This window comes from Nuphar pumila, chromosome 12 (genome assembly GCF_984573655.1).
Source record: "Nuphar pumila chromosome 12, dmNupPumi1.hap1.1, whole genome shotgun sequence".
Taxonomy (NCBI): Eukaryota; Viridiplantae; Streptophyta; class Magnoliopsida; order Nymphaeales; family Nymphaeaceae; genus Nuphar; species Nuphar pumila.
In genome coordinates, this window is record NC_143260.1 from 32,138,075 (window position 1) to 32,157,207 (window position 19,133).

General features: G+C 35.3%; 1 protein-coding gene across 1 annotated transcript; it reads left to right on the forward strand.

Moving 5' to 3' along the window:
- Positions 1-3,100: 3,100 nt before the first annotated feature.
- Positions 3,101-9,537, forward strand: LOC149820562 (sucrose nonfermenting 4-like protein). The gene is made up of 13 exons (XM_089981823.1): positions 3,101-3,243; positions 3,970-4,054; positions 4,145-4,315; positions 4,431-4,529; positions 4,626-4,685; positions 4,808-4,894; positions 7,130-7,246; positions 7,983-8,118; positions 8,203-8,367; positions 8,601-8,664; positions 8,969-9,038; positions 9,254-9,365; positions 9,440-9,537. The coding sequence occupies exons 1-13, from the start codon at positions 3,101-3,103 to the stop codon at positions 9,535-9,537; spliced, it is 1,407 nt and encodes a 468-aa protein (XP_089837949.1).
- The last annotated feature ends 9,596 nt before the right edge of the window (positions 9,538-19,133 follow it).

Genomic DNA, 19,133 nt, shown 5'->3' on the forward strand with positions numbered 1-19,133 from the left:
AAGAATGGTTAGTAGTGATTTCATAAATTAAATATCTATAACCTAAATAGAAAAATATTCTTCACTTATATTTGAGCATTGGGATTTTTAAATTGCAAAAAACAAATAGAAAAACAAAAGTTTGTTGTGCGGACTGGAAAAACCAGTTAGTGTTAATTAAGTAATAACAATTTTAGTATGGTATCAGGTGGCCTTGAACAACGCATATTGCAACCATTCATCATTTTGTTGTAAAACGTCTAGTGTCTAGACCCAATGAGAAAAATATGAATAAGAAAGATATAGGAGAGTATATGAGTGTCGACCTCTTTTTCTTACCATGTCACCGGGACACGTCATTTTGGTGGTGTGTCCTCTATGTACCATCGGACTCGCTTGAACATGTAGACAAGGACACCGACTCATACGGTGAATATTTTATAGCAATTATAATAGTTTAAGTATTATTTTAATACAAAATTCATTTTTTGATATTAAAATACCAAAAAATTAGTCTTTTGTTGATTATACGTGCATGTGTGCATGGTGCGTGTGCTGAAGAAGGTTCTTGGGGTTAGGTTGTTCTCAGAGTCAAGTGGTACGTCAAGAATGTCCTGGGACAGTTCCCCTAAGAGGTATTGCACATATTTGAATCTTGTCCGTCCATGAGATTAATAATAAAAATAAAAAAAAATCTCATAAATGATGTGGGTCCCAGCCAGCACCCGATCCCACCCAACCCAATTCCCATTTGGTGACCCCTTGCCTATATAAGGGCAGCATATCCACGACTCAGCGTTTTACCTTGTGATAACCATCTCATCTTCGCTCTTGTTCCCTGTGGATAGGCTTCAGAGCGAGGAGGAGTGTCTTCACAGAGGTTCCCTTTCTTCACTCCATCACTCTCGTGGGAGTTCATCTGTTTGTATGCTAAGCATTAATCCTCCTCCTCCTATCGTAATGCATGGAAAACGAAAAGTCCATTAACCCACTTGGGTCCCTCCTTTTTTCTTTTTCTTGTTGATTTTTTATGGGTTTTTTCTTTTGTGTTTTCTTTATCATTGCTAAATTATGTGCGGAAACCTTGTTAGATTGTCATTTTTGCTTCTTGTGGAAACCGCTCTTGAATTGGATGCGTTTTCCTTCTTTTTTTCTTATATTTTCATCTTTTTTTTTTTCCAAAGGCAATCTGGGGTTTAGGCAGACCCCTACCAGTTATACAACTATACCATTGGGTTTTGAACCTGCAACGTCCCAACACAAAGTGACGTGCACTAGCTGCTCCTACCAGACAAGCGGAGCCCCCTTTGGTAACTTTTTTCCTCAGTCCATTCGTCCAAGTTTTTTGTAGTCATGTTTGTACGTTTGAAGTTCCCTTTTTTCTATCAGGACTCTGCGGCCTAACTGTGTGTGTGTGTGTGTGTGAGAGAGAGAGAGAGAGAGAGAGAGAGAGAGAGAGAGAGAGAGAGAGAGAGAGAGAGAGAGAGAGAGAGAGAGAGATTTGAAGATTTGAAGGATCTGTAAATCTGCTGATCATAGTGGTTAACCTTGTGGATCAAATGACGGTATTGTCATTCATTTAAACACTCAACCTTCCCTGTGTTGAGCTCAACTTGAACTGGTTCTTTTTTGAGAAGAACAACTTGAACTAGTTAAATATGAATTGAAGTGGCTTTCAGTCTTCTAGGAATAGTAAACTGCAACTATGGCGTCTTCTTATTTATTGAAGGAAACTGATACTAGGCCAAAAATAAGTAGTGACTGCTAGTAGGGTAGAGCAGATCAAGTAATCCGTGTAAAAAAGTGATTTCACATCTTCACCCTTGCTATATACCACAAGGACGCCACTGTTTTTTATGCAATTTGTGGACGGTGAGGATGCCAAATCACTTTCCTTAAAGTGATATGGCAGATCACTAGTAGAGGCACTCACCAGTAGTTACGTAGTGGTGGGACTTGGTATTAATTACAACCAGATCAAAGGCAAAAGTTGCTACCCGCCCTCACTCTCCGTCTCTTATTTTCCCTTCTCTTTCATGGCAGCTTGCACAACCCGCCCTCAATCTCCTGCTCTTATTTTCTTCCCTTCCATCACCAAAGTTTGCAGTCTTTCTCGTTGTTGGCGCACATACATACGGAAGCAACTCTGCAGTTTTGCTCGTTATTGCACGGTACTCTCTCTAATCTTGTTGCTTTTTGTGGAAACTGTGTCCTTCCACGAACCAGATTTCATCACTGTGTTAAACAAGTAACTCTTCTTCATCAATGGATTAAGGCTGCTTACTGGTACATATGGTGGTAATACATTTTCATTAGTATCGGTCTATGCCATATAGATGCACACACACACACACAATGGCATCACAACACGGGCATATTTCCCCTAGGCCTAATGAGGATATTTGTTGCATTGGCTTGTGATGCACCGGCCAAAATATAGATCAGCATTTAATCAAATAATAAACTTGGATCAACTTCTGGGTGTGATATTTCATCACCCCTTTGGTTCTAAGCTGTCCCTCAAAGCCTCTATTTGTGTGATTTTCACTTGCTTTTCTGCTTTTTGTTACTGTTTTCTGTTTTCAGTATTATGTGGTATAGGCGTTGTTTCTGATAGGATTCTGCAATTTTCAATCTGTAGGATTCACGAACCTTTTCTTTTGTTGTTTAATTTATTTATTTCTTTATTTTCAACTGACTCAATATATGCACAAAATATAAATTTTATCATATCAACAATAGGGAAGCAGTTTGGTACCCATCTTGGCGAATATTTCATAAGGTGTAGAGACTGGTTTTATCCAGTACAGCATAACCAAGAGACTGGTTTTATCCAGTATTCGTTCAAAAAACTGACTCTAACCTAAACCGATTATATACTCTGAGCCAGATTCAGATGTATCGGATATTAGTTAAATTTTTAGACCCAAACCTGTCTGATATTCAAATTTTCAATCCAACCGAAACCTGTTTGCAAATACTAGAAAACTCGATCGCGTTTTTGTAAAATTTTCTATGAGCAGTAACTCAGCTTGTTTAAATTTCAGCTTAGCCTTGTCCTTCTTCTTTGACTCTCAGATATAAATATAGAGAGAGAAAGAGTAGGTGTTCTGTCGGAGGGATGGCCCCAAAGAAACAAAAGATTGCCGGAAGCAGTGGAGAGGGAAGCAGTACCGGAGTGAGAATGCCATCAACACCTGTCTTTGTACAGTTTGTATGGCCATATGGTGGGAGGACCGTCTTCTTGGCGGGCTCTTTTACAGGGTAAGCTTTTCTCTTCTCTTCTTGGTCAGTTATACTGCTTGTATATATTGTGATTTTAATTTTATGTTATATCTCATCTTGGTTAATTGTATGTTGTATCTAAAGCTATGGTCTGTCCATAGCTTATAGAGGTGAGGGATTTTCCTCACTTGGGCGAGGGTTCCTCGTCATTAAAAAAAAAAAATCTATGTTGGAAAAAACAGTTAGTGTTAAGCAATATTTAGTATGAAAAATACTTTTTTTAATTGGTTAGTGCATATGACTTGTAAGAGAGAGGCTCAAGTTTCAAAGCTCATTGATGTCAATACATTTTCATATAATTTGTTTTTACACTAGTCAGCTTGTGGATCTGCTCGATCACTTGAGCTTAGCTAGAGATTGAGATTGGCTTGCTCGAGCTGGCTTAAATAGTAAACAAGCTGAGCCTGAACAGGCTACGCTGGACTTTGAAACCCACCTTGCTTTTGACTTCAAAAATGACCTTGCTTGTTTGGGAGCCAACACCAACCCCTTTAAATTTCAAATTTTTCCAAAAAGACAAAGAAATGTTCCCAAACAACACATGGTTTTAACAATTCCAAGAAATTTCATTAACCTGGTTTTAGCAGAACAGGGAAACAACATTTCTATCTCATTGCAAGGCTCCCAAACATAGCCTTAGAGGTGTTACGAGTGCTAGCCCCTTATCCACCGATGTGTTTTTGATTATTTTTTGCCCCTCGTTAGGTGGAGACATATACAGATGCTCCCAATGGAGAGGTGCCCTACATCATTCCAGGTTGTTTGCCCTGTGATGCCTGGAATTCATCAGGTCAGTATTTAGTTTAGGTCATACCATTTTATCACATTCTCGGAATTGCGTGAATTTTTTGCCCTTTATGTTTTATTTTTTTAATTTCAGTATAAATTTTACGTTGATGGGGAGTGCCATCATGACATAAATGCACCACAGACCAGTTGGAACAATGAGATAGTGAACACTATCGTGATCACACCACCTCCACTAATAAGTGCAGAAAGGACTGGATCTAGAATAAACATGGACGTGTTCAATGAAACTTTCAATCGTATGGTAAGTTTGTTTAATTGTTTATTATTTCTTTAATGAAACTATGCCATGCATGAATATTGCAGTTATTACCAGTGACATTATCATAGTGACATTATCATATGGTGCTTTGCAGCAGATAAGAGTGTCAGAGACTGATATAAATGTCTTGCATGATTGGATATCTGATATCTTATCTGATTATACTGCATATGATATGATGCCTCAGTCAAGCAAAGTATGGATGCTTCACCCATCTTTGTGAGCTTTAAGTAGTAATCACTTGATATTTATTTATTTTTACTAATTTTTATTTCTCTTTCTGATATTTTAGGTGATAATTTTGGATATTAACATGTCTGTGAAGCAGGCATTCCACATCCTTTATGAAGAGGTATGAACGCAAACAAACATATAGCCTCATTTATGTTGATCTCCTTTTACACATACAACTTTAAGAATTTTTCGTTTCTCCAGTTATCCATAGTCATGCCTCTCTCTTGTTTAATATTACAGAGAACTCCAGTGGCAACTCTTGGGGACACTCGAGGGCAATTTATGGGGGTGTTAAGTCCATCAGATTTTATTTTAATTCTAAGAGAGGTAAACATGCGTTATTATTTTCTAATTTCTTCTTGAATATTCTATTTTTATGACAAATTTTTTATCCTTTCACTTTGGAAAGCGATTTAGTTTGTTGGGTTATTTAACTAATTAATTCATTTCCTTATAAGATCCTTTACCAGTATTATGTTTCTAGAAATTGAAATTTGTGGCATGGTAGAGTAATCTACTAGGTGTGATTGTAACCGATTGATGTATTGTCAATATGAATGCAAAAATACCTTATGAATCTATGATTGGCTTGGAACTCGGGTGTGTCGACATGACTTTGTCTAACATTATATCCACAATAACAAATCTTGGTGGACTAACAAAGTTTCTGAGCTAGTAGAATTCATGAATTGCATGTCATGCCCAAGTCTAGTTTGATACCCCCAGCTTGGTCCATTTTGAATGCTTCCTTAAAGGGATAGATAAATATAAAATTTGTGTTAAATAATCATAATAATGATGTGATATGTGATCCACCAATTAAATTAAATAAACTTTCGCATACACGAAATAGTAAGCAATTTTCTGAAGCTAGAGTAAGAAAAGCACTTGTATTTAAGGTTAGTATTGGTCGTGAAAAAGGCACCTTTGAGTGCATCCCTTCAACACAAGAAAGAGAAATAGAGAATATGGTGAATATAGAGAGAATGTGTGGCTTTCCCTTTCCTTGGAATGTCTCTCTTTTATAAATAATAATGTTGTATATCTATATAAATACCCCTCTATATACATATTAAGGACAACTTAAATCAGGTTCAAAAGGACATAATGCCCTCTGTTTACACAAGATTACAAATATAATCGAACATAATCAAATTTAAAATAAAATTAGATGTTTAATGAAAACTAAAATTTTGAATCCAAACTCTACTTTTGAAGTAGAATTGAAGTCGAAATTCAAATTTAAACTTAACTTGAAAACCAACTTTCGAATTTAAGCATGATTTTGTAATAAAAACTCAAATCCAAATTTAAAATAAACTGCAACTTTGATTTTAAATTCTGACTTGTATTAAATTAGGATTCAAAAATTCAAATTATAGTTCACAATTGAAAATAGAATAAAAAATAATCTTTATGTTTGAATTAGAAATTAAAAATCCAAAGGAAGCCTCAAAATCAAGTTTTAAATCAAAATTTTAAATTAACATTTAACATCAATTTTGATTTTAAAACATGGATTAAATTTGAATTGCAAGTTTAATTCAAAGATCATAGTAAGAGCAGTTTCTCTAATGTGGTGGTGCTTACTTTCAGCCATTGAATTTTATTGAGAGGTTCTTCAGCAATATAACCCCATGTTTTGGGTTGTTGAAGTGAGCAAATGCCTGCAAATCAAAATATGAAAAATGAGATGACTTGGGTGTAGAAATCCCAAGTCCTTTTCTTTTTTGATCTTCATTTTTTCCCTTTTTTATTAAAGGAAAGGAGCTGACAATATATGCCTTTATATCTAATTCAAATAGAGAAAAGGATTAAAAGACCAAGAAATAAGAAGAATATAGACTTAGAAAGGACGAACAAGATAAGATAAAATGGAAGGGAAAAAGAATCAAAGGGAGAAAGAATAAAGAAAAAGAGAAGGAGGTCAAGATTTAATGGAGACTTACCCTTTCCCTGCCTGGATACCATGTGAAAGTCCTACATTACATTAGAGCAAGGAGGAGACTTCGAGAATATGCATAATATAGAGAGAAAGGGGAAGGTGAAAATATGTGGGTCGTAATGTCCTCTTCTTTATACCAACTAATATCATCCATTGGCAGAAATACCACTCTACATACATAATTACATATTAAGGATAAATTACTTAAACCTTGTATAAATAATCAAAGCAGCCTACTTACGCATAAGAATACAAACACAAAAAAATACCAACATAAAAATACTCAATCCTTAACTTTAGGCAATTGGGTGGAAAAGAGGGTGCATATAATTTAAGTTTGTCTATTAAGGTGGATGTGTTAAATTTGAACATGTCAGTGTAAAAATTTCAAATGAAAAAAAAACTAATTAAATTGTATGTTGTCTAAGATGTTTTGAGCTTGTTGTATGACAACATATCAGAAATGTCACACAAATTGATATCATAATTTATGCATTGTGTACTTGATGGTAGTAATAATGGAAGAAACCCATAAATTGTTTAGTTTTGTTGCTTCAATTTTTAAAGTTTGTTGGTTTTGTTTTGTTGGAATCCTCTCTAACATTTTCTTGATGCAGCTCAAAAATCATGGGTCAATACTAACAGAGGAAGAGCTCAAGAGACATACAATAACTGCTTGGAAGCAAGAGAAGTGTCAACTCCTCAGACAGTCCGTTCAACGCACACTTGTTCATGTGAGAGTTTTTTGTTCCCGTGGTATTATGTGATGCTCGTTTTGCATAAAGGCATATTGTCCTTCTCCCAAAAATTGTCTTCATTATTGTGTAACAAGTTGGTCATATGAAAATTTCTTTTGCCATGGCGTATCTTTATGTGTTATTTTGCAATACCAAAAAGTATTTTCTATCGTATAGTAGCTTGTATTGTTAGTTTCCCTAGAACTGTGTGGTGCCTTTGTTTGGCTTGCTTATTATGCAATTTCACCATTGAAAAGATATTCTCTAGGCATTGAGCATTACATGCCTCCTTATGCAGTTTAGTTCAAAACAAAGTGCTAGTTATGTTATCCATGAATTGTGTTTATATGATTATGTATCTTGCCTACTCTTTCTCTTATGTCTAATATAGTGCATAACTCATGGTCATGTTCTATAACATATAGATTAGTTTATCTATTATTTATGTCACAAAAAGATTGTTTCATGACTTTCTTGTTACCTTATTAGCATCATTCGTGCAACTCTAGGGCGTAGAACAAATATTCGAACAATTCTAACTATATAGGGATTATAATAAAATTTTTAGAATTTGGATGCTATGCTGACTCCTTTTTTGTGAAAATTGCATAACATTGTTCCCTTATTAGTATCTCTCTTATTTAAACATGATAATTTAAAAATATCATTGATATTGGTGACTATGATATATACGTATGAAACTTCCTTCTAAGGAGTGGTTGGGTATTTGCAGGCGGGTCCTGATGATACTTTGATGGATGTAGCTTTAAAGATTTTAAGGAACAAAGTCTCCATGGTTCCCATAATCTATTCAGAAAATGGCTATTCTCATCCACTATGTTTTGCAACCCTTTCAGAAATTCTAAAATGTAATTTCTTACTTCTTTTCTTTTATTATTATAATATATTAGACTTTACATTGTGGTTGACATTTACTGCTGAAAAAATTTCAGATATATGTAGGTACCTTTCTAGTTCACCGTCAATTTTACAATGGCCAATTTACACCATGGAGTTGGGTACATGGGCTCCAAGAATTGGTGGATCAAATGAGCGTCATTTAGTTACACTAAAAGCAAATGCATCACTAAGTTCTGCACTTTCTTTGTTACTCCAAGGTAATATATATAGATATTATGTTGTTATTGCAAAAGATTCATACACACGTGTATGAACACCCACCCACTTTAAAATATAGACACTGGTATTTGCAGTTATACGTTCCTCTTCTACGTGTTTTTCACATGCCATTTTTTGTATATATAAGTCTTTTCTTTTTTGTTTTTCTTAATTTCTCTGCCATTTTTAACAACTGTAAAAGTTTATCTATGTAATCTTTGCCATTTTGCAGCTGAAGTTAGTTCAATACCTATAGTGGATGATAACAATTGTCTTGTTAATATATATTCTAGAAGGTAACACTATCTTTTACCATCTGTGCAATCTTTCATTTCAGCTGCACATACTTGTTTTCCTTGATATTTGATATTGAAATATTCTATGGGTGGACCATAAATAAATGCCTTGTTTTGTTGGCATCCAGAAATGATATTTGTCTTTTCCCCCTTGCATAAGCTGAAGTCCAGCATAGGCCTTGGGGGATGAGAGTCCTAGCTACGGCATTTGACACCCCTGAGGACGGTGACTAAGTCTCCGTACCCCGAGCTGCGTCTTCTCCATGTATGATATGGAAAAAATAATATTTGTTTTTTTTCACAGTGATATCACAGCCTTGGCAAAAGATGAAGCTTATGCACATATTCACCCTGATGAAATGACTATCCAACAGGTAGCTGCTATTTAGTATTTATTAATTAATTACTTTATTCATCCCTTTGTCTTTCTCCTGATAAGGTGTAAATAAATAAATTTGAGAATCAAGAAAAAGCAAGTTGTAGATATGGTGTTGCACAGTAGTGCATGGCTCTTTTTCTTAAGTATAATTTGATAATTAAGCTGATTTCCATTTTCAAACCTCAGTTTGTTTTTGTGGATTTTTTTTAGGCACTTCAATCAGGGCAATATGTGAATTCTCCCTATCAGTTGGGTCAGAGATGCCAGATGTGTCTGCGGACAGACTCCCTTCAGAAAATTATGGAGTGCTTGGCTCGTCCTGGTATTCATATGTGGTAGCATTTTTTACTTGTTTTAAAGGGATCATATAATAACTTCTTTCACTGTCTTTCTCAGGAGTTCGACGAGTCATCATTGTTGAGGCTGGCAGCAACCGTGTCGAGGGCATCATATCACTTAGTGATGTGTTCAAGTTCTTGTTTAGGCATCATTAGATTGACTAGTTTTTTTTTTTTTTTGTGTGTGTAGTGTGTATGTGTTGGTTTTGATGAGAAATGCCATGGAGATTCGTCCCTTTTTTGTTGCTCTATTCAACCGTCTCAGCTGGCCACTTATGCCTAAGGAAGTTTTGACATCAAGCATTCCAAAACCTCAATTGTCGCTCTGCTGTGGGCTCCAGCCCATATGTGCCACCCGATTTCTGATTTGCCATAACTTCTATGTCACAGCATGGAACCTCGATTTCCAGCATGTATTGTATTCATCCACCTCGTCTCAAATCTTTGATGGTCACACCATGAAAGTGTTGGAGGGGCCTCCTAGACTTAACCACACCCCATAGGTTTCCTGCAACAGGACAAGAGAAAAATTGGTGGTTTATTGATTCAGCACTCAAGCAAAGGAAGAACCAAATAGGGAGTCCACACCTAGCCGTTGAATTCTATTCCTGGTTGAGTAGTCTCCCTTCACAGTGCTTGGTTCATGTTAACTAAAAAGAAGAAGTGGAAGAACTCACATGATGGTGACGAAACTTGAGTACCCCAAATGTCCATCTTCCTTCTTCCAGCGATAGAGAGGCAGAAGTCGTAAATGGTGAAGGTCTATTTGTCCATTTTTTGCTTCCTATGGGTGAAAACGAATGATGGGTTGATGGTGTTAGATGGTGAAGACTTTAGTAGCAGCATATGTGTTGCTTGAAACTGTGCTAGAATGATAATAAAATACTAGGAAGATCGAACCCATGAGAGAGAGAGAGAGAGAGAGAGAGAGAGAGAGAGAGAGAGAGAGAGAGAGAGAGAGAGAGAGCTGGGTATACTCTCTGGTGGACAGGGGGACCTCAAGGGTTTTAAAATACCATTCAATATCAATTGGAATCGAGTTTACTTTTATATACTCCAGAGTATTATAGTTAGAGATGTAACCAGGTTGAGTCTTGTTAGAACCAATTGTGAATCGAGTCCAAAAGAAAGACCCAAAACCCAACCCAATGTAATTCTGGTTCAGGTACAGTTAGAAACTGTGAAACATATAGGTTAACGGGTTCAGGTGTGCGTTGGGTCAGGTCTTTAGTGGACCCATTTTTATTAGGGTCAGGTTTGGGTCTAGGTATGCCGAAAAATGTACACCAAATATAGCTTCGGGTTTGGTATTAACAGTTCAGGTCTTAGTGGGATCGGGTTTCAACTCGGGTCTAGATTGGTGTTCTACCTAATTACCCACCAATAAAAAATCTAAAAATTAATGGATTCAACTGTTATTAAGAATATTATCTTATAACAAATTAAAAACTTATTAACTATTATAAATAATGTCAAAATTTGAATATAAAAAAATATATCCATGCCAACCAAACATTTTAAGTCGAAACAAAGAAATCGATGATCTATCATATTCAAAATGTGTCAAATTCAATGAGTATGAAGTGAGTTTGGATACAGCTCGATTTTGGTTCGGTTACAAAGCAGGTTTGCGTACATAGTCACGTTGATTTAATTTTATAATATTAAAAACCATTTGGATTCAGGTACATAATTGGGTTGGGTCTGTTAGGTTCGAGTCTTCACTTACAATACCTAAGACCCAACCCAACCCCATGATATTTTGGATGCAAACCAATATCGGTTCGGGTCTGGCATTTGGGAGACAAAAGAGAAAAATGAGACTGTCTCTCCTCTGTAGCTGCACTAAGAAGTGGATTTGGTCGCTACTGAATCCATGGTTCGGCAGTTGCCACTTCCAAAAGCATAAACTCCCTTGAACTGCCAGTTTCCAAACAAAGTCTAAGTGGAATTTGCACCTTTACCATGGTACACAATTTAATCGACTTCAAAGCCTTATATATATAACCCTAAGTTCCTACTTCCTAATCCTAAAAATGGGTTTCCTTTCTCTCCTCTCTCCTTCCTCTAGCAACTCTTAAAAAAGACCATTTAAATCATGTATGGAGACAAAATAAGGTTTCATACGAACCCGCCCCATTTGAAGCAGGGATGGAAGACATAAAACAAGGAATAGACCAAAGATGAAAGTGAAAATCAAAGCCTGCCACGAGGATGGACAGGGGATGGAGGAAATTTTTTCGAGACAATGACGAGGTGGAGAGCTTGTCCCTCACGCCCGCTCTGGTCCACTACCATCCTTATCCATTGCTATTAGTTGTCACCTTTAGCGACAATTTTAATCATCACAATATCCCTTTATTCAATACTGACAACTTAGACTATCACTAAAGGTATTTTATTAAGAAAAAAATAAAGAACATTGGCGACGGCTTAAGCCATCAGTAATAGATATATGCTAATAAAAATATAAAATATTAGCTTATATATAATCTAAGAGAGAGAAGCATTTATCATGTAGGAATTGAAATATGCAGCTTCATTTCCTTAAATGTGTGTTGTAATAACCAGAGATCAATCCGCTATTCAAGAGGCTCGCTCTTAAAGCCCTCGAAGTAACTCAACCAACTAGAACCAAAAAAAGAAATCAATGAGGTCAAGATGAAACATTCAAAGGAAAAATCCTTGCAACAATGTGGGAACAAACCACAAACAATTCAATCAAATCGCAAAAGAACCTAGAGGGTAAGCTCTTTGGGATCCTCAATGATCTTTGCCAAAGTTTACAAAAAATGCAACCAAAGCAGTACCATATATTACTCGATGATCAGCAGCGACATTCACTTATAAGCATTCTCATCATACATTTCCAGCATCAAACTCTCCTCTTGAAGTTTATATATGTGCAGGTCATACATTTCCAATCTATTTAAATCAGAGGCGCCATATCATATTTGGCGTTCTGTTTTTGTTCCCATCTCCTCGCAAAGACAACTTGTTGAAGGTGGTGCAAGCTTTGTCCGACCGCCCATGCTTCACTGGTTTGAAGGAGTTTGAAATTTTCATGAGCTGAAGCACATTTAGATCTGATCTCTTAGAGACTGTTGAATCTCTCTCGCGAAAGTGGACATAGTGGTGGCTCATCCTATGCAGTATTTTTTGCACTTCTCTCAAGGAAGCTTACTCACTTGCATGTAGCGGACAATCGATGTGACCCAACGAACCCCAAAGGAGGTAGCGTCAACATGCTGAAGATTCACATTGCGATCATAGAGTGCTTGTTAAGATGGATGCCTATATATATATATATATACATATATATATATATATATATATATATATATATATATATATATATATATAAAATACTGCATTTCTAGCCGTCGAACTAGCTCCAATGGCTAGAAGGGTACTCCCTTCTCCCTCTTTTGTTTCTCTTCTCTCTCCTCTTCTTGTAAAGGTGTGGGTGCCCGAGTGTATGAGTTGAGAGAGTGACAGATAGTTTTTTGGCTTTTGAGTGTTTGTCTTTATAATTTTATATTTTTATGTCATTTGAATTTTATTCTTAATAAAATTGTCTATTTTTAAGTCTGTGTTATATTATTATTTTTATGGTGAATGTATATTCAAATACATTGTATTTTTATTTTTTTTTTATCTATTTTTGAGTGCATCGAGATTCATGGTATTTTCATGACATAGTATTAGAGCGAGACATCATGGTCTTAGAAAAGATTTGTATAGTATAGATTCAAGGTCTTGGCATTCTGGTATGTATTTTTGGTCCTTTTGACTATGGAAGAACATTACTTATTATCATAACTGCTGGGATTTGCTAAAATGGAAATTGCATGTTTTTTGTTCTTTATTAGTGTTCTTGCACACTGATTTGCTAAGTTTGGAAGCTTACTGCAATCTCATATTAGAGCTCCATATTAATATCCTTAACTCCTTGTCAGTTTGGTCTTAACTCCTTGTTAGTTTGGTTGATTCAAACATATCTATTGATGATAAAAGGGGTCGCTTGAGAAATTATAGGTACAACAATTGATTTTATCAAATAGATGAGCTTACTAAAACTACATTTTTTATTGGACTTTAAATTCTTGTTGAATCATGGGATATAATGTTTTATAAAAACTCTAACCTGATGCAAGGTATCTATGAGCCCATCTATCGGGTTCCTTTTTACTCACTAAAAGTTGGGTACTCGTAGAAGAAATGGTGGATTGAGAGTATCATTAAAGGTCCCCGGAAGGGTCCCTATTTGTGGTTTTGGCAGTTCTTTCTAGCTTGGTATACATTTAGTGGATTCTCTTGAATAATATAATCAAAGGTCATGAATTGAAACTGTTTAAGAGTATTGTAACATGTTATTATATATTATAAAATTTTAATTTTGTCTTAGTTGTACATGCTAATTCTTATCATTGAGAGAGAGAAAAGTCCAAGCCCAACAGTTGAGAGAATAAAGAGTTTAAAAAGGTAGATCAAATAGTTCTAGAAACTCAGTTCTATATTTGCACCATCAATCAATTGTAATAGAGGATCATTGGAACTATAGGATAAAAAATAACAAAAGCCCATAAACCTACCTTTTTCCAATTCTCTTTAATTTCAATTCCCCTACCTTCTAAAAAGTTTATATTGCACCCAAGCCTCTTAGAAACAATTGAAAGATAAAAATCTTCAGTATCTCGAATAAAGGGTTCTATAATGAATGTAGTTATAGATGCCCTACAATCCTCATCTTATCATGAAAAACAACATAGAGAAAAGGAAAATGTGAAGAAGCTAAAGCAAGTGAATGATGTGATCAACAATTTATCATACATTATAGCACATATTACTAGACATAAAGATGCAAACCAATGTGAAGCAGAAAAACGAGCATTAGGAAAGGGGAAGAGAAAGGGAAAGGAGAAGGGAATAAAAGTGAAGATAAAAGTTAAGCATTCAGACCAATGTTGTAAGTATTGTACACTATGGTATGATATATATCATTAATTTTGGAAAATACAGATGATGCATACTCGTATTGTGATACATTTTTGTATCATTTTGTATCGTATGATGGAGGGCATATTATCCGATAGAGGTGTGATGCACTTAAAAAAGACCCAAAACTTACATTTTGAGTTTTGAGTTTTAAAGTCCTCTTTATGGCCAACTTCTTCATTTGTCTAGAGGTTGTTAAGAGGGAACTCACGTGCCCTAGGAGCCATGAGATTGATTTAGAGGTCAATCAATGCGTAAGGAAGAAGATTTTTGTGATTTTCTCAAGTAAGAGTGCATTTTCACCATTTTCCAACTCAATAAAGTATGGTAAGGTAAAAAAATCTCTATTCTTTGCTTCTTATTGAGTTTTTTTTAGGAAGATGTTATAAGAGGATTAAACATGACAATAGGGCACTCAAATTACACCCATACCCATACCCAGGTGACATAAATTTAGATACACCCCTATGTTTAAAATAAATAAATATAAAAGTCAACAAGAGACTTTTGAATTGCATCAAAAGGTTGAACCCTGATTATAGCATTCAAGATCAAATTTATAAGGAAATGAAAGCATATGATAAAGTATTGTATGATATTGGGAGACATGCAGCAATGCGAAACCATGTAACAATGCATCCATGATTTTAATTTTAATTCAAATTGTTATTTAGTTATGATGTTTTGTATGATTATATCTATTAGGATTTCTCATTTTCTTGTTTTTTTTTCAGACATGTGGATAGCTCTGAAAGTGATGTTCTAAATTTAAGAGCTTTTATTATTCACATTCTTAGCTAAACATGTATTACAAGTGGATGCGAGAAAAACTAGAGTATCTTTAAGCAAATCCATACAAAAGAATAAATATATTAAATCACAAAAGGCTCGATGACTTTGTCTTCCTTTTCTACAACTTACGATTATCGTAAAGGTATATAAAATTATAAAGTTATTTGTTATTTTCATGTTTATTTAAAGTTTTTTTTATTTCATTGAAAACTCATCTAATTTTAATTTTTTATGTCATATTTTTAGGCAAATCCAAAAGTTATCATCAAGAAGACACGAAGAGAATTTGATCTCATCAATTTAAAATATTTTAAAGAATTTGATGTATGGATTAAAAAAGAAATAATTACTCTTTTGAATATAAAAATCATTCAATGGATTAATGTGGAAGAAATACAGGAGGTAGATGATGAAAGCTCTACATATCATGAAAATGACGTGGATGTCGAAGGAGGAGGAGAAGGAGAAGAAGAAGAAGATGATAATTATGATTATTGATGTTTTATATAATATGTTTTTAAAAAACTTAGTTATTTAATACTTAATTATTCATAAACTTGGTTATTTTGTTTTTGTTTATGTAATATGAAAGTATGTATTTTGGACCACCATGTTTTCACCTTTTTGTCTTTGATGTATATACCTCTTGGTATTCTCTATTGCTATATATGGCTTTCTGGCTTAAGAACACCATGTATTTGGCCCCTCTCTTTCCCTCTTTATGTACTCTATTCACAAGTTGTTAAAAACAAAAATTTATGCTTCCTTGCATCCTTCCTCTCTTTGTGCTTGTGCATGCAAGCACTCTTGTTTTTTCTCCTGCACATGTGTTATGAGTTGATTACGTGCTTAAAAGGTCTGCTTTCAGTATTTGTAATTACAAGAAGCTACGTCATGGGAGCTTTCACTTCTAAGCCCGTGACAAGTTGATACCAGAGCCTTGTCAACATTAAGATTGACAAAGGTGCCGAAGAGAAATGTCATGACTCCTTCAGGTAGTATGGTTCCTCAAGAAGAAGAGTTTAAGATTGATGATCATGTGTCATCTATTGGGCGTGATGTCACCAAACTGACAGAAACAATGACCAACGTAGAGAAGTTGGTCAATGAGACTTGTGCTGCTTTTACAGATCAAGATGATAGTAGAGGGGGGTGAAAGACTGAGTCTTATCACTAGATTTGTGGATTCAGTGGATGACCTTGGCACCAAATTAGATGATCTGTTTGGTCGGTTCAACATCATAGCTGTAGAATAGATATTGTTTGATAAAAGAATGATCAATTAGGGTAACAATTAAGGATTGTCCCAGCTAGTAAAGTCGCAGTGCATGAGAATAGGTTGCATATCAATCTACTTAATTCTGCAAAGTATAGAGGAACTCAAAACTCAAAAGACGTCAAGAACTTTATTTACCAGATGGAGTAGTATTTTGATGTTGCTAGGATAGATGAAGGCACAAACAGGTTACGCGCCGTAATACTATACTTTACAGATAAAGTGACTCTTTGGTGGATACGTTGCTTAGGCGTCCTTCGACTTGGGCTGGTAGCAATAGTATCATGGAAGGACATTAAGAAAGAGCTATGCAACTTCTTTTTGCCCAACAATAAAGAAAAATTGATTCGCAATAGGTTCCTAGCATTGAAGCAGACATGGTCAGTTTATGACTATATTAAGGCATTTTCCTCGATAATGTCAAACATCGAGGATATGGGTGATGTAAATCAATTGTTCTACTTTAACCATGGATTGCATGAGTGAGCAACCACAAAACTCATTTGACATGATCCTCCAACTCTCATTGCAATGCTTGCTATTGCAGAGAAGCTTACCGAGCTTGATAAAAAAATATGAGATTTTAAGGTAAACATGAAAATGACCCTAACAACAATAACTGAAGGGCTAATCGAAGGAATGATAACACACAAAATGTTGGCCATGAGAACTAGCAGAATCAGGGCTGACAAGATGATCAAAATAATAACAATAATCAGAATGAGAATAACTTTCAGGGTGACAACTATTGTCATTGTGATTGTCATATCTACCATAGTGATTATTGTGTCGATACGTGTCCCAACATTTACCACGGTCAAAAGAATGAAGATAATCGCTCGCCCCTAGCTGCAAATGTTGTTCAAAGTGAGAAAGTTTATCAACTTGCAGAGGCGCCAACTGTTGGGACATTGTAGATGATGAATGCATTGAAGATGACATCTATTACAAAATCACTTGCATGCAAAGAACTTATGTACTTGGAACTTCTACTCAACGCAAGACTCAGAAAGGCATTGGTAGACATGGGTGCTATGCACATCTTTATCTCGTGTGAAAAAATAGAATGATTGAGATTATAGTGAAAAAAGAAGAGCTGCATGAAATAAGTTAACTTTAAAGCAAGGGTCATCTACGGTGTTGTTCGTGATGCACCAATGTTGATTCATAACTGGTTAGGAAAGATCACAATGTCAGTTGCACCTATAAATAATTTTAAAGTCATCATTGAGACAAATTTTTTGAGAAGCAACAAGGTAGTGTCGATGCCTCACCATAATTCTCTCAGCTTTGACGGTGAGAATTAACCCTACATGGTTACCATGATATCGACAGTGAAGCCTCGTGAGTGCTTGGCATCTGCTCTCCAGTCGAAGAGAGACACGAAAAGTGGTGATGATGATGAGACTTTTCTGATCACAATCTATGCAACATATAAAGCGGGCGAACTCATTGATGGCCCAAGGGTCCTAGTGCCTGCATTGAAGGAGTTCGATGATGTTATACCCACCAAACTATCGAAGAAGCTAGCTCTGAGGCATGAGGTAGACTACCAGACTGAGCTAGTACTGAGTGTATGATCACCCTTAATGACTCTATATTGTATGACGATTCCCGATCTACAAGATTTACGCAAGCAATTGGATGGCAAGCTCGAAACAGAGACCATCAAACCATTCAAAGCTCTCTTTGAAATGCCCGTGCTCATTCAGGCAAAGCACGATGGGTCAAAGTGTCTGTGCGTCGACTATAAGGCACTACATAAAATGAATGTGAAGAATAAATATCCACTTTCTTTGATCATAAACTTTTTTGATCAGTTTGGAAAGACAAATGTATTTTTTAAGTTTAACTTGAGATGAATTGTGAAAAATAAATATCTGCTTTCTTTGATCACAACTTTTTTAATCAGCTTGGAAAGGCAAAGGTATTCTCTAACTTTTTTTATCACAAATATCTAGATAAATGTTGGATCGTGTTTGACTCCAAAAGCTAAACTTGGAATTGGATTTCACTTCCATAACTATATCCAAACAAAAGAATGGGATTTCAATTCCACTTCACTATAGTAATCCAGGCAATGTAATTGGAATCCTTAGAATTCAATTCCTGGAATTCAATTCCCAGAATTAAATTCTACACAATTCCCCGAATCCAAACAGGCCCTTGGAAAAACCATTTCCTGAAAAAAACTGCGAAGTTTACAACATATATACTACGTTCTTAAACTGGTGAAAGGTTCAATCTACAGTTCTATGACACAATGCAAAATCTACATCCTTGACCAAAGCTTAACGTTCGACCATCATAGTATAATAAACTATATCATATGCGCCAAACCAAAGCAGATTTAAATATGAATTATAAATCAACGAAGAAAGCTCAAGCAGCTCAAAGTATGGGATTTATTACCTTGGTAGAACTGTAGAAGGCCTATTTCAGCAACTACGAACCATATAAAATTTTCCCCTTTGTGAAAACTATTTTTATTTTTAGTATTCATATATTTTTGTATCTTCCCCATGGATTATCTGTAACAAAAAAAGGAAACACAATATTTTAGACAGGTCATTGATTGGTAATCAAATAATATTTTTTTGATTCCCTGTCAATTATAATCTGAATTGACAGCATGCGTTACCATTTTTGAATTTAGAATTGGATACGCTTCATCTCGGATATATAG

Coding starts and splice junctions, on each gene's coding strand:
- LOC149820562 (XM_089981823.1), top strand. CDS start 3,101: ATGGCCCCAAAGAAACAAAAGATTGCCGGAAGCAGTGGAGAGGGAAGC. Junction 4,055..4,144: donor TGATGCCTGGAATTCATCAG/GTCAGTATTTAG, acceptor TTTTAATTTCAG/TATAAATTTTACGTTGATGG. Junction 4,530..4,625: donor TGATGCCTCAGTCAAGCAAA/GTATGGATGCTT, acceptor CTGATATTTTAG/GTGATAATTTTGGATATTAA.